This window comes from Phacochoerus africanus, chromosome 4 (genome assembly GCF_016906955.1).
Source record: "Phacochoerus africanus isolate WHEZ1 chromosome 4, ROS_Pafr_v1, whole genome shotgun sequence".
NCBI classification, from domain to species: domain Eukaryota; kingdom Metazoa; phylum Chordata; class Mammalia; order Artiodactyla; family Suidae; genus Phacochoerus; species Phacochoerus africanus.
The window spans coordinates 142,555,595-142,571,896 of record NC_062547.1 but is presented as its reverse complement, the minus strand read 5'-3'; the positions used below and the strand labels follow the sequence as shown (position 1 = coordinate 142,571,896).

General features: G+C 45.8%; 2 protein-coding genes across 2 annotated transcripts in view; both read right to left on the bottom strand.

The window, feature by feature from the left end:
• The window catches only part of LOC125124739 (protocadherin alpha-13-like), a 143,123-nt gene that overhangs the window by 101,261 nt on the left and 25,560 nt on the right, over positions 1-16,302 (bottom strand).
• PCDHAC1 (protocadherin alpha subfamily C, 1) lies at positions 1,948-4,404 on the bottom strand. The gene has a single exon (XM_047778845.1). The coding sequence runs from the start codon at positions 4,402-4,404 to the stop codon at positions 1,948-1,950; it is 2,457 nt and encodes an 818-aa protein (XP_047634801.1).

Genomic DNA, 16,302 nt, shown 5'->3' with positions numbered 1-16,302 from the left:
ATCCAGCGTTGCCATGAGCTGTGGTGTAGGTCACAGGCACGGCTCGGATCTGGTGTTGCTGTGGCTCTGGTGTAGGCTGGCCGCTGCAGCTCCAACTGGACCCCTAGCCTGGGAACCTCCATATGCCGCGGTATGGCCCTAAAAAGACAAAAAAAAATTGTCTTTAGACTGTTAACTATATATACACATACAGTAGAAAAGCAAATTAAAGTTTTCCCTCTGTTGAACAATGTGACTGTTCAATTCTCATATTCGCAAATGTATGCCCCCATTCATCAAGTACTTACTAACCATATAGCATGTACTGAATTCTATTGTATCATGTATGAATACTAACTATATAAAATTACAATGTATGCAAATCTATTTTATTTGCAATTAACATCATCATTTGAAGGAGAATAACGGATAACCCAATGTTCCCCCTTACTGCTTGGAAAAGCAAAACATTCCCTTCATCCCCTTCCCTAATTTCTGCACCTTACATCTGTGATCTCTGGGAGAAGTCAGAAAGCAATATTGCAAAATGGTTAACCCAGCTTCTCCTACTCCACTCAGAAGGGTTTGAAACGCCAAGGGCCACCACAGATAAAGTGGAGTATTTGAATAATTTAATTTTTATTAGATGTATTACTCTCAAATATGGTATTTACTTATTTCCAAGCATACCAGCTTCTGGAACAATAACATTACATCCAGGGTGAATGAACTTAGAATGGTAAAGGCACCTTTGACCACACAAGTGTTTCTGACATAACAATTACTCATCTGCCTTCTTTGTGAAATATATCAATTATGAACACAAAATAAAAGGCTGTCAAGTCCTACACCCGAGCATGCTACCTTCCTTCTGTCAGTACAAATAGGTGTTTTGAGACATGCCTATAATTTCTCTGTACTTACAAACAGTGTGTGGAACTATTAGCTATGTTTTGGAGTATCATTCTCAAAAAAGACTACTTTGTCAAAACGGTGTTCATTACAGAGTAGAGCCTAGAGAATACGTGGTATTTTGTTAAACGGTATAGCATTCAAGAGCCAATTCAAATGCCATCTCTACCACCAAGCCTGCTCTGATTTCCTCCTCCCTGTCTAGATGGTCTCGCTCCCTTCTTTGAACATCCCCTGCAATTTATTTTTAAATGTTTTAAGTTATTATCACTTGGACATTATGTATTGTAATGCTGTGAGTAAATGTCTCATCATCCAGGACACTGAGTTTGTGCTATGCAAAGACTCTTACATAATTTTCATCCTCACCTCAGATATCAGAATGCCTTACACATATCTGTTGCTCAAAATATTTTTCCTAATGGAGGGATACGTGCTCTAAGTTATTCCTTAAAGAATTTCCTACAAGGAATTTTTTTTTTTCCATTTCTTGGGCCGCTTCCGCAGCATATGGAGGTTCCCAGGCTAGGTGTCGAATTGGAGCTGTAGCCGCCGGCCTACACCACAGCCACAGCAACATGGGATCCGAGCCGTGTCTGGAACCTACACCACAGCTCATGGCAATGCCGGATCGTTAACCCACTGAGCAAGGCCAGGGATCGAACCCACAACCTCATGGTTTCTAGTCGGACTCCTTAGCCACTGAGCCACGAAGGGAACTCCCGCTACAAGGAATCATGTAGACACCCCAGGTCACTTATTACCTGTACCAAAAAACTTGGCACTTTATTATTTTTAATGTTAGACCTTTATGCTGTATTACTTTAACTCTTCTGTACGAGATTTGCATTTCTTACCTTGGTTTCTCAAAAATAAACTATAATCTCTTTGAAGCCAAGGATAGTCTTTTTTAAAAAAAATACTTGTAGACTCCCAGAATTCTTAGCCCAGGGGATGCTAAGCAGGAGTGTTCGAGTCAATGGATTAAATGCTGCCAAGAGCTCATCTAAGACACATTTCAGAAAATGGCTAGTGGCCACTTCCTGGTCACGAGAATCAATTCCAATAAAAGGTGCTTACCATGGCATTGACACTGGCATGATCCCCTTTCCTATTCCGAATCTGAATACAGGATATTGGCACATTCAGTCCTACCCCAGAGGCCAGATTTCTCAGGTCAGCAGCACTGAACTCCCCACGCAAGAGCAAACTGCTGTCATCAGAACCAAGACCCAGAGACGCCCGATAGAGGTAGGTCTGAGAACGTCTCTCGATTGTTGTGACATCTATTGTGGCTGACATCACGCAGGGATTCGAAGCCCTCTTGCTTCCACACCTCAACTCCTGTGGAGAGCGACCGCAGCTCTGAGAGCGCCGACCAAGGCTCTGGCTCCGCTTGCTGCACACAAAGAAAAACAAGCACGCCAGAAATAAAAAGGAGATACAGGCGAGGGCAACAACTAAACACAGGTTCAGGGCAGAAAGGTGCCCTCCCGTTTCCCAGCCATCTTCAAAGTCTGGAAGGACCTGAGGGGCAGAGTTGCTCAACAGCACGCCCAGTGTGACAGAAGTAGAGAGCGATGGGTCTCCATGGTCCCGAACCACTATCACCACCCTCTGTTTAACTGCATCAGTGGGAAGCACTAAGCGAGCCGTCCGAAGCGCTCCCATAGGGGCTGAGATTCTAAACAGGCTGGAGTCAGAAGCCTGTGAGATGTGGTAAGACAGCCAAGCATTGGAGCCACTGTCTGCATCCTCTGCTACCACTTTCGTGACCAAGTGTCCCGTTCTGGCAGAGCGGGGCACAATTTCCACGGGGACAGAGCCATCTCTAGCCAAGGGGAATAAGATGACTGGAGCATTGTCATTCCTATCCACCACAGACAAGTTCACGGTCACTGTTGCACTTCTGGGAGGAATGCCACCATCCCGGGCTTCCACTTGGAAGTGGAACCCCCTGAGCTGCTCGTAGTCAAAGGAAATTCTGGCAGTGAGAGCTCCGCTGGATGCATCTACTGCCACCAAGCCAGAGGTTGCCTGCCCTTCAGCGATAACATCCAACAGCTCATAGACGACAAGGCCATTCTCCCCCAGGTCTGGGTCCTGGGCAAACACACGTCCTAGAGAGGCCCCTGGGCCATTGTTTTCAGCCACAAAAAGTTCCTGTTTCGATTGCGAGAAGCTTGGTGTATTGTCATTCACATCAGCCACCGACACAGTCAGGGTCCTGAGGGTGCTAAGAGGGGGCGAGCCAGCGTCTGAGGCGGTGATCAGGACCTGGTATTCACTGACCTGCTCCCGGTCCAGTGGCCCATCAGTCAACAAGCTGTAGTAGTTGTCAAAGGAAGCCTTCAGCTTAAAAGGGCCTCCACTGGACATGCTACAAACGACTCTGCCATTGGGACCCAGGTCCGCATCCCTTACGCTAAGGAGAGCAATCACTGTGCCAGCGGCAGCGTCCTCAGACACGGGACTGGAGAGGGTGAGGAGGTCCACCTCGGGGGCGTGATCGTTCACATCGGCCACTTCCACCAGCAGTTTGGCGGTGCTGGCTAGACTGAAGGCGCCTTCATCCCTCGCCTCGACGTATGCCTCCAATACCGTTTCAGGCGGACCCAGGGAGGCAGCTACCCGCACCTCCCCACTTCTGGGATGCACGTGAAAGTGGCGTCGCAGCTTGGCTTGCGTGCTATTGCTTAAGGAGTACCGGATTTTCCCATTGGAGCCTTCATCTGGGTCCGAGGCTTGAACTCGGAATAACACAGTCCCATTGGGTGCCGTCTCTGGCACTCTGGTGCGGTATACTGTGCGCTCGAATACAGGCGCATTGTCGTTACTGTCCACCACGGTGATGGCAACTTGTGTGTCTCCAGAGCGCGCGGGCAGCCCGCCGTCCTTAGCGGTGAGCACCAGCAGGTGGGTGGCACGCCGTTCCCGATCCAAGGCCCTCTCCAAAACCAGTTCCGGGTATTCGCTGCCATCGACCCTCGAGCCCATGTCCAGGCGAAAGTGCTGGCTGGGGCTCAGGCTGTAGCTTAGCATCGCGTTGCTTCCCTCGTCGGCATCTTGGGCATTAGGGAGAGTAAAGCGGGCTCCGGGCATCAGGAACTCTGGAATGTGCAGCTGCACATCCCCAGCAGGGAAGTGAGGAGAGTTGTCATTGGTGTCTAGGATGTGAACGCGCATCTTGTGCAGCTCCAGCGGGTCCTGGAGCACCAGCTCGTAGGTCAGGACGCAGGCAGCTTTGGCCCCGCACAGCCGTTCGCGGTCCGCGGGCTCTCGGACCACCAAGCTACCGCTGGCCAGATCAACCCCGAAGTAGGGCTCGCTGTGGCTAGAAAGGAAGCGAAAGTTCCGCAAGGACAGAGCGGCCGCTTTCAGCTTCAGGTCCTGAGCAACATTGCCTACGACTACGCCCCGCTCGGTCTCCTCTGACACTGAGTAGTCGAGCTGTCCCGCTGCCGAGCCGCAGAAGACCCACAAACATAGAAGCGCCACCCTCCAGCCCACCATCCTCCCTCCCTCTCGGCGTCCTCGCTGCACCAACAGTGACCCAGGACCATGCTCTGGACTCCCGGGGAGCACGGGCCGTGGTACAGAGCGAGGGCCGGCCGGCCGCCGCTGCCGGCGGGAGGTGCAGAGACCCGCCGACGTTCGCCTTCTGAAAGCCGGTACTGCCCCGGGCTGGGAGCAAGGCTGGCTCGACTGGAGGCTTGGCCGCCGTCTGGGAAAGCGGAGCCGGACCGTGCGGAGGAGCGCAGCGCCGCCTAGGGGAGCAGAGACGAGGTAAACGGCGGCGGCTCGGGGACGTGCGCTCTCGCTTCTCCGCCCGCAGGGTTCGCCCCCCGGAGCCCCGGCAGCCAGAGTGGGAGGGGCAGGGAAGATGCGGCGAGAAACGAACACACCTTCCTCTAAACGGCCTTTCCTGGGACAACGCCCTGAGACCGCCGTGGCCTTAACGCCTACAACTGCTGCTGCCTGAAGACGGCTTCTAACTGGGGCTGAGCTCGCCTGGGCATCGCTCGCGGAGAGGGTGGAACTTCGAAAGGATCCGTGGGGTGGGGGTGGGGGTAGGGGTGGGGGTGGGGGTAGGGGTGGGGAGGGGGAGGGGGTGGGGAGGGGGAGGCGCTGAAGGCGGAACTGCGTCTGTGAACTACCACGCCTTCGAGGCTTAAGGAAACCGGAGCCCCCAAACCTAGTGCTGTGATGCGTTCCCTGCTGCATACTCAGTCTCTCTGCGGCGGGTTAAAGCCTCTCATGCACCTTCTAACCCAGGAGCCTCCAAGATTTCAACAGAGGGGACCAGCAAGGGGCAGACTGGGAAGAAGGGTCCTCCTCCAGCTTCCCGGGGGCACCAAAGTGGGCGAGCGCCACTCCGGTTCTAAGTTCCGCTTTTTGCGGGTCAGAAGTTGCTCTTTCCCCAGAAAGTCCTACTGGGAGTGCGTTGCAAGCGGCCCTTGACGCTCTGGGCGAGAGATAAGGTTAGAAATCAGTCTCAGCTACCAGAAACTTAGGAAGATTGACAGCTCATCCCCAAACAGGAGGTGCAAGGTGAAGGGGAGAGAAAGCACTGAGATACTCTCCAGAGAGTGACCAGGAAACTATTCTGTAAACTTGCTGTGTAAATATTTGGAAAGCAGCAATGAGATGGGGTAAGAACAGGCTCGATGGCCGCACTTTTTGTTTTTCGCCGGTCTTCTGCACGGAAATTGCGAGAATGATCGGTTCTGTGAAAAACACCTCTTGGCCACAAAAAACACCTCCAAATTCCGCCTAACACCCTACACCTAGTGACGTTTCCCAAGAGTGAGGAGAGCTGAGAAAGAGACTGACTCAAATTACCATTTAACCCTAAATTCCTGCTTTTAATATAATTGCAGTGCCCAAAGCCCCCAAAACCAAAATCTGAAAGACAAAAGCTGAATACAGATCAAGAATTGACGCTTTCAGGGCATTATACATTGTGGTCGGAAAATTGCCTAAAAGTACTGGTGATTATTAAAGCTGAGTACTGGATACGTGGGGTTAATTACACTTCTCTCAACCTTCATGTATGAGTATTTCTCTCATACTTTTTTGACTGGCAGTTAAAATGGAGGTGGGGGCAGGGCTAGGGAGGCGGCTCCAGCTTTCTGGTGTTAGGACTAAAAGTGAGATTGGTAACTTCGGTGTGCCACTAAGAACCAATCACATCCTCCGAACATCACACAAACCCATCCCCTTATTTCTTCCAAAGAAGCAGGGCAGGCTGCAATATAAGGCAAAGGAACGAGACTTAGTTTGTCTTTGCGAATTAGGGAACCAAAAAAATGATACTGTCTTGGATTAAAATTAAGGCAAGAAACCTGTCAGCCCATTCAGGGTTGTTAGGTAATGCCATAAGTGTAGCCATCCCTGGGGAGTCCTCATTAGGATGTGAAATAACTCATAAAAATTAAAATTATTCCTCACCAAATTTCAGAACCAAAACTGCTTATCTACTTCTGTGTCAGAGACTAGGATTTGCTTTTTTTTTTCCTTTTGTCTGAATAGGGCTGCACCTGTGGCATATGGAGGTATCCAGGCTAGAGGTCTAATTTGAGCTGTTGCTGCCAGCCCACGCCAGAGCCACACCAACGCCAGATCTGAGCCGCGTCTGCGACCTACACCACAGCTCACAGCAACGCCGGATCCTTAATCCACTGAGCTTGGCCAGGGATCAAAACCACAACCTCACGGTTCCTAGTTAGGTTCGTTTCCCCTGCGCCACAACGGGAACTCCCTGTGTTTGCTCATTTTAATGTAATGCTGATAACCAAGTTAACTGCTTTGGGGTAAACGGTTATACTTTTCAGTTCTCCATTAGCAGAAGATGAAATGCATCTCGCCTTTGGAAGCCCCCTGAACTTTAGATCTGCAATCAAGCTTCTAATTATACTGGGTTCCAGAATTCTGAGCTGTATCTAGGAGGACGGTTTGGGTGGGTGTGAATTAGGAAGTGGAGAGAAGGGAAAACACATACTGAGAATTGACATGGGAAATTGACAAAAACTTCCCCCTTTACACACACACTTCTCAGTTTTTTGGCTTCCCTTCTGTCCTGTTTCTGTTTAAACTACCACTGATGTTTCTTTTCAAAGGGTTGTATTTGTCTCAGGAATAAGTAGATAGCACCTAGTGGAATTTGTCCCACCACCTGCCTCCCTGTTTTTAGGCTTAATTGGGATTTGTGGAAAAGCAATATTTAGGAGGCACTTGGGATATTTGGATATTCCAAAGATGAGGAAGCACAAGGATTTTTTCTTTTGTGTAAGATGACTAGGTGAACATTAAAATCATGACTTAACCAAACTTCTCTTTAGGAGAACCTTTCTAATATTTCATTTTGCCAGTTTATTGTATTTGCCATAGTGTCTCCTAATTCAAGCATTTTCAAGCCTTTTAATTAGGTGCAAGTACAACGTTAGGTGGACTCTGCAAAAACATTGTTCTGATTTGTGCTTGGGCTCTAGTGCCAAGACTCTTCTTTTTTTCTTTTTTTTTGTCTCTTTTTTGTTGTTGTTGTTGTTGCTATTTCTTGGGCCGCTCCCGCGGCATATGGAGGTTCCCAGGCTAGGGGTTGAATCGGAGCTGTAGCCACCGGCCTACGCCAGAGCCACAGCAACGCGGGATCCGAGCCGCGTCTGCAACCTACACCACAGCTCACGGCAACGCCGGATCATTAACCCACTGAGCAAAGGCAGGGACCGAACCCGCAACCTCATGGTTCCTAGTCGGATTCGTTAACCACTGCGCCACGACGGGAACTCCCCAAGACTCTTCTTATAAAACTCTCCCAGCAAACATGGCCTTAATTTGTAAATTCAAGAGATTTTTAGTCATAATGCATAAGCTCACATCAGAGACCTTGAAGCCAAACTGGAGAATAATCTGAATAACCACCAGAGTTTGTCAGCAAAAGAACACTGTACTTCAAACAAGATTTGCTTGGTGCTTAAGATTATTCCCTGGGAGTATATTATGGATTTGTGGGAACTAAATTAATAGACTGGACATCACAATCACATTAAGCAAATTTTCATCCTATAAAATAGCTTCATGAAGAGTCCAGGTCAAGTCTAACAGAGCGGGGGTTCTTTGAGGCTAGAGATCTGTGTCACTCAATTTTTGCTTCTAAAATATCCAGCTAAGCTCTGGTAAGGAAGTGGCGAAACCACTCTTGATACACAAGAGCCTATGCCATCCATCGTTGGATTTTTCTTTTTTACTTGAACCTGTTACCAAAAGCCCATTACTGTAGAATTTCTTTCTCAAGTTTGTACCAAGTTTTTCTCCAAAACATAATATTATATAAAGTGTCCTAGACCTTTCTTCGTGCATCTTCACTCTAATTAACTCTATGCTGTTTCCTTACTACTTATCTTTTTTTTTTTTTTTAATTTTTTGCCCATGCCTGCAGCATGCGGGAGTTCTGGGCCAGGGATCAAACCCAAGCCACACCAATGACAACGCCAGATCCTTAACCCACTGAGCCACCAGAGAACTCCTACTTGCTACTTTTTATGACTACATAAAATTTTCCTAAAATTACCTTTTTTGGTCTTTTTTAGGGCTGCACCAACAGCATATGGAGGTTCCCAGGCTACAGGTCTAATTGGAGCTATAGCTGCCAGCCTACACCACAGCCACAGCAACACCAGATCTGAGCTGCATCTGCGGCCTATACCACAGCTTGTAGCAACACCAGATCCTTAACCACTGAGTGAGGCCAGGGATCAAACCTGCATCCCCATGGATGCTAGTCAGATTCTTTTCCACTGAGCCATGATGGGAACTCCTAAAATTACCTTTTTATAAAATCTGATTCAATTTCGTCTTCAAAGTGTAGCACTCGGAACTTAAAGTCATACTCCAGACTGGTTAAATCATATCCAAGAAGAGGAGATCTAGCCCTTCCATTCCAAACACTACATATCAAGCAATAGAGTCTAAAATTGCATGTGATTCTTTAACAGCTGCATCACATAACTTTTTTATGCTGCAACACCAGATCCCTTAACCCACCGTGCCCAGGCTGGGAATTGAACCCAAACCTCCACAGCCACCCGAGCCACTACAGTTGAATTCCCAACCCACTGCATCACAGCAGAAACTCCCACATAACTTTTTAATGATGCTAAAAACTAAAATTCACTTCTTTTTTCTAGATGTTATTAAGCCACAGAAGTCAAAAAATCCTAGACTTTTATACTTAATTTTTTATACTTAATTTAAAAAACCCTCAAATTTGTTGAATGTCATTGGGTTAAGAGCTAGCCAATCTGGTTCAATTACATATTTTACCCATATCAAATTTCATATTCCTGGAGTTCCCATCATGGCTCAGTGGTTAACGAATCCAACAAAGAACCATGAGGTTGCGGGCTCGATCCCTGCCCTTGCTCAGTGGGCTAAGGATCTGGTGTTGCCATGAACTGTGGTGTAGGTCGCAGACGCGGCTCGGATCCCGAGTTGCTGTGGCTCTGGCGTAGGCCGGTGGCTACAGCTCCGATTCAACCCCTAGCCTGGGAACCTCCATATGCCGCAGGAGTGGCCCTAGAAAAGGCACAAAGACAAAAAAAAAAAAAAATCATATTCCTACATATGTGGCAAGTAGTCACACCAGATCTTCCTCTGAACTGGAAATTTTCATCAAGTGTGGCTGAAAAGGAAGGTCTGCAACCACGACCAGCCACCGTACTGCTGACATCCGTTTGTTAGGAGTGCCTAAGCTAAAATGAAGATCTGACAAGGATACTATCGATATGCTCCAAAGAAGAATCTATACAAACGTCACATCACATGATAGTTTCAGAACAAAACATTACCAGATCATTATGATATGTATTTAAAGCAAAGGCGATAAAAATTTGACAGCTATCACAAAAAATTGGCCATCTTCATTTTCTTTTCTTTTTTTTTTTTAATTTTAGGGCTGCACCTGCAGCATAGGGAGGGTCCCGTGCTATGTGCTGGCCTACGCCACAGCCACAGCAACGCCAGATCCAAGCCAAATCTGCAACCTACACCACAGCTCACAGCGACGCCGGATCCTTAACTCACTGAGCAAGGCCGGGGATCAAATCCACATCCTCATGGACACTAGTCCGGTTCGTTACCATTGAGCCACGATGGGAACTCTGGCCATCTTCAACTATATATATATATTTATTTTTTATTTTGTTTTTGTTAAAGACCAAAAAAAAAAAAAAAAGAGGATGTGGTAAGGTTAAGAGAAAACCTGGGTGACAAATTGCCCTGTAGCTGCCAGGAGATACGTAAAAGCGAAGGCACACACGAACCACTCTAACAAACGGTAAACAAGGAACTGTTCCCTCCGTCCCCAGCACCGCTGGCCCATCCATTTACACTCCATCTGCCGATAGCTGGTCCTAAAGGAACTCCTCGCCAGGATAAGCAGTAATCCAAAAAGGGCCAACACAGGAGTTCCAGCTGTGGTGCAGTGGGTTAAGAATCCAACTGGTGGAGGCATGGATTCAGTTCCTGGCCCGGAAAAATCCAAACGCCATGGGTGTGGCCATAAAATTTAAAAAAAAAAAATTTTTTTTTTTTAAATTTAAAAAAAAAAAATTTTTTTTTAAAAATCTACATAAATATTACAAGAAGGAATAACACAATAAATATGAAAAATAACAGTTAAGAATACACACCTGAAAATTTTTACTACCAAACAGATATGATTTTTTTTTTTTTTGTCTTTTTAGAGCAGCACCCATGGCATATGGAAGTTCCAAGGCTAGGGATCGAATCAGAGCTGCAGCTGCCAGCCTAAACCACAGCTATAGCAAGGAAGGATCTGAGCCAGGTCTGCAACCTATACCAGAGCTCGTGGCAACTCTAGATCCTTAACCCTCTGAGTGAGGCCAGAGATCGAACCCACGTCCTCATGGATATTAGCCAGGTTCATTACCGCTGAGCCATGACAGGAACTCCAAAACATACAATTTTTGACTAGAAGTCTCTGGTCAAAAGATTCACCAAACAATGTTAAAGGGTCTCAGAGACCAAGAACTCAAAACAGAAATACAGAATTTCAAGGAGAAAATGAAAAGACCACAAAACACCATGAAAACTGAGCTGAGGTGATTCATGAAATAAAAGAGAAATGCAATCAGAAATAACAGAATGTAATGAAATAAATTAAAGCCACACTGGGAATAATAAAAAAGTGAACAGGCTCTGCTTGATACACAGTCAAGAACAAGAAGAACACTTGAAAAGCCTGAGAAAAATAAACAGAAAACACACACTTCCAGCTTCGGCTCCAACTTGTAAAGGGCTTAGAGTGTATCACTCCTTTCCTTACAATAACAAGAAGAAAACCTGGATACCTGACTTTCTGAACTGAGTTTACAGTCTCCACCCTGAAATCTGGAAAGACAAGCAAATCCAGAGAGGCACAGCCAAGGTGTGCTCGTGGAGCAAAAGCTATTAGAAGAGTTCCCATTGTGGCCCAGCGGAAACGAATCTGACTAGGAACCATGAGGTGGCAGGTTTGATCCCTGGCCTCACTCAGTGCGTCAAGGATCTGGCGTTGCTGTGGCTGTGGTATAAGCCGACAGGTGTAGCTCCGATTAGACACCCAGCCTGGGAACCTCCATGTGCCACAGGTGCGGCCCTAAAAAAAAAAAAAAAAAAAAAAAAAAAAAAAAAAAAAAAAAAAAACCACTAGAGCCAGAAACTGACAGGCAAATATCTGGAGGCTGGTTGTGGACCATCTTGAGGATGAGAAACTCCTAAAGGTCATAGCCACGGGCCCCTCATGCCCACTCTTATAGGCTTTACTTTCAAGGAATCCCCCTAGGTTCTTAAAGTGAACACCCAAGAAAGACGCCCTGGTGGCTCCAGCAGGGAGTGAGGAGTAACCCTTCTGAGACTGGCCCTGAGGCTTCTCTTTTCTCTTCTTAAAAAAAGTAAATATGGGAGCAGTTTCTGTTGTCGCGCAGCAGAAGCGACTACAACTAGGGACCATGAGGTTGCGGGTGCGGTCCCTGGCCTCACTCAGTGGGTTAAGGATCTGGCATTGCCGTGACCTGCAGTGTAGATCGCAGACGCAGCTCGGATCCCGCGTTGCTGTGGCTGTGATGTAGGCTGGCAGGTGTAGCTCTGATTCGACCCCTAGCCTGGGAACCTCCGTAGGCCGTGGGTGCCACCCTAAAAAAAGACCAAAAAAAAGGTAAATATGGGAGTTTCCATTGTGGCTCAGTGGGTTACACACCCAAGTAGTATCCATGAGGATGCAGGTTCAATCCCTGGCTTCCCTCAGTGGGTTAAGGATCCAGTGTTGCATAGGTAGCAGACATGGCTCAGATCCTGCATTACTGTGGCTGTGGGGTGGGCCAGCAGCTGCAGCTCCAATGTGACCCCTAGCCTGGGAACCTCTGTGTGATGCAGATGCAGCCCTAAAAAGGAAAAAAAAAAAAAGCAAATTTGTGCAACAATATGTACTATTGGGCCTATAATATATAGAAAGGAAACAGCTTTGCCAATTACAGTACAAAGGAGATGGATGGGAGGACAGCTGTATTGGATAAGGAAATGATCCACAGCAACAAATGAACAGAACCAGAAACGGCAAATAAGAAACACTATAAATACGCAAAGCAACAGAAATAAAAGCAAAAATAAACCAGTGGGACCTAATCAAACTGACAAGTTTTGCACAGCAAAGGAAACCAAAAGGAAAACAAAAAGACAGCTTACAAAATGGGAGAAAATAGTTTCAAATGATGCAACTGACAAGGGCTTAATCTCTAAAATATACAAGCAACTTATACAACTCAACAGCAAAAACGCCAACAACCCAAGTGAAAAATGGGCAAAAGACCTGAATAGACACTTCTCCAAGGAAGATGTACAGATGGCCAACAAGCACATGAAAAAATGCTCAACATCCCTGATTATTAGAGAGATACAAAGCAAAACTACCATGAGATACCACCTCACACCAGTCAGAATGGCCATCATTCATAAGTCCACAAATAACAAATGCTGGAGAGGGTGTGGAGAAAAGGGAACCCTCCTGCACTGGTGGTGGGAATGTAAGCTGGTACAACCACCATGGAGAACAGTATGGAGGTACCTTAGAAATCTACACAGAGAACTACCATATGACCCAGCCATCCCACTCCTGGGCATATACCCAGACAAAACTTGCCTTGAAAAAGACACATGCACCCGCATGTTCACTGCAGCTCTATTCACAATAGCCAAGACATGGAAACAACCCAAATGTCCATCAACAGATGATTGGATTAGGAAGATGTGGTATGTATACACAATGGAATACTACTCAGCCATAAAAAAGAACAAAATAATACCATTTGCAGCAACACGGATGGAACTAGAGACTCTCATCCTGAGTGAAGGAAGTCAGAAAGAGAAAGACAAATACCATATGATATCACTTATATCTGGAATCTAATATAAGGCACAAAGGAATCTTTCCACAGAAAAGAAAATCATGGACTTGGAGAATTGACTTGTGGTTGCCAAGGGGGAGGGGGAGGGAGTGGGATGGAGCTTGGGGTTCATAGATGCAAATTATTGCCTTTGGAATGGATTAGCAATGTGATCCTGCTGTGCAGCACTGGGAACTATGTCTGGTCACTTATGATGGAGCATGATAATGTGAAAAAAAATAATGTATACATGTATGTGTAACTGGGTCACCATGCTGTACAAGAGAAAAAAATAATGTACTGGGGAAATTAAAAAATAATAATAAAAAAATTTTTTAAAGGAAACACTATGAATATAGCATTGCTTTCCTCTTTTCTCTCAATCTCTTTAAAAGACATAAAAATTATTGGGAGTTCCCATCGTGGTGCAGTGGTTAATGAATCTGACTAGGAACCATGAGGTTGCAGGTTTGATCCCTGGCCTTGCTCAGTGGGTTAAGGATCTGGCATTGCCGTGAGCTGTGGTGTAGGTCGCAGAGGCGGCTTGGATCTCGAGTTGCTGTGGCTCTGGTGTAGGCCAGAGGCTACATTTCCAATGAGACCCCTAGCCTGGGAACCTCCATATACCGTGGGAGCGGCCCTAGAAAAGGCAAAAAAAATGATATAAAAATTACATAATGTAATAATTATAACAATGTAATGTTGAGTTTGTAATACATAGAGAAGTGTATTGATTTCCTGCACCTGCTGTAAAAAATTACCACACACTGGGTGGCTTAAGACAATTCTTCTCACACTTCTAGGGGCAAGAAGTCCAAGCTCAAGGTGTTGGCAGCTGTACCCCCTCTGGAGGCCCCAGTGGAGATGCCATTCCTTGTCTCATCCAGCTTTTGGTGGCTATTGGCATTACTCCAACCTCTGCCTCTATCCTCACATGCATCTCTCCTCTCCTCTGTGTCTGTGTATCTCCTTGTTCTATCCCTTATAAAACACCTGTCATTGGAATTAATGCCAACCTGGGAAATCCAGGATGAACTCATCTCAAGATCTTAACTACATTTTCAAAGTCCTTTGTTTCCAAATAGGTCACATTCATAGGTCCGGGGTTCAGATGTCAACGTATCCTTTTGGAGGCCTCAACTCAACCCACTACAAGATGTAATATGTATAAAAATAATAGGACAAAAAGGGAGAAATAAAATGAGCTATATAGGACTAATATTTATATAATAAGATATCTTAATAGAATTAAGTTAATTTAAATGTGAAGAAGTTACTAGTAAGTGAAAATGCATATAGTAAACTCTAGAGAAACCACTGAGAAAATAAATCAAAGATACAGTTTATAACTCACTGAAGGAATTAAAATGCTACATTCAAAAATATTTACTTAAAAAAATAAATCAGTACAGGAGGAATACAGAAAACAAGATTAAGACATAAAGAAAACAAAAAGTAAAATGGCAGACATGAATCCAACTATATAAATAATAACATTAAATGTTAACGAATTAAATAATCCAATCGAAAGACATAATTATAAGATTAGATTTAAAAATAACGAGATCCAACTGTACATTCTCTACAGGTTAGATTCAAAGATACAAACAGTTTGAAAGTAAAAGAAATGAAAAACATGTATTATGAAAATAGTAACCATAAGAGAGCTGGAGTGGCTATACTATTATCATAAAAATATTAGTAGAAATAGGAGTTTCCATCATGGCTCAATGGTTAACGAATCCAACTAGGAACCATGATGTGCGGTTCGGTCCCTGGCCTTGCTCAGTGGGTTAAAGATCCAGCGTTGCCAGGAGCTGTGGTGTAGGTCACAGACGTGGTTCGGATCCCACGTTGCAGTGGCTGTGGTGTAGGCTGGCAGCTACAACTTCGATTAGACCCCTAACCTGGGAACTTCCATATGCCATGGATGTGGCCGTAGAAAAGACAAAAAAAAAAAAAAAAAAATTTGGAGTTCCCGTCGTGGCTCAGTGGAAACGAATCCAACTAGGAACCATGAGGTTACGGGTTCGATTCCGGCCTTGCTCAGTGGATTAAGGATCCGGCATTGCCATGAGCTGTGGTGTAGGTCGCAGATGCAGCTCGGATCCCGCATTGCTGTGGCTGTGGTGTAGGCTGGCAGCTACAGCTCCGATTCAACCCCTAGCCTGGGAACCTGCATATGCCGCGGGAGTGGCCCAAGAAATGGCAAAAAAAAAAAAAAGATAGAAAAAAGTCCCTCTTTATTTCTACTAATATATATATATATATATATATTTTTTTGTCTTTTTGCCATTTCTTGGACGGCTCCTGTGGCATATGGAGGTTCCCAGGCTAGGGGCCGAATCGGAGCTGTAGCCACCAGCCTGCACCAGAGCCACAGCAACGCAGGATCCGAGCCGCGTCTACAACCCACACCACAGCTCATGGCAACACCAGATCCTTAACCCACTGAGCAAGGGCAGGGATCGAACCCATAACCTCATGGTTCCTAGTCGGGTTCCTTAACCACTGCGCCACGACGGGAACTCCAAGAGGGACATTTTTAATAACAAAAATATCAATTAGGAGGGTATAAAGATTATAAGCATATTGGCAGCTAACAGTAGAGCCCCAAAATACACAAAGAAAAACTGACGGGAAATGAAGGGAGAAATAGACAATTGAACATGAAAAGCTGGACTTTAATATCCAACTTCCAGTAACAAATAACAACTAGGAAGATCGATAAGGAAATGGAAGACTAAAAACACCATAAACCAACTAAACCTAAAAGACATCTATAGAAGCACTTCCAAAACCAGCAAAATATGCCATTTTCTCATTGCACATGGAACACTCTCATGATAGACCACATGCAAAATGTCCAGCAGATTACCATGCACCAACTACAAATCCCAGGAGAGGACTCTCAACACGTCTGCCCATTGCATCTTGGCACTGGAGTCATCAAGAAGAAGACAATGCAGTC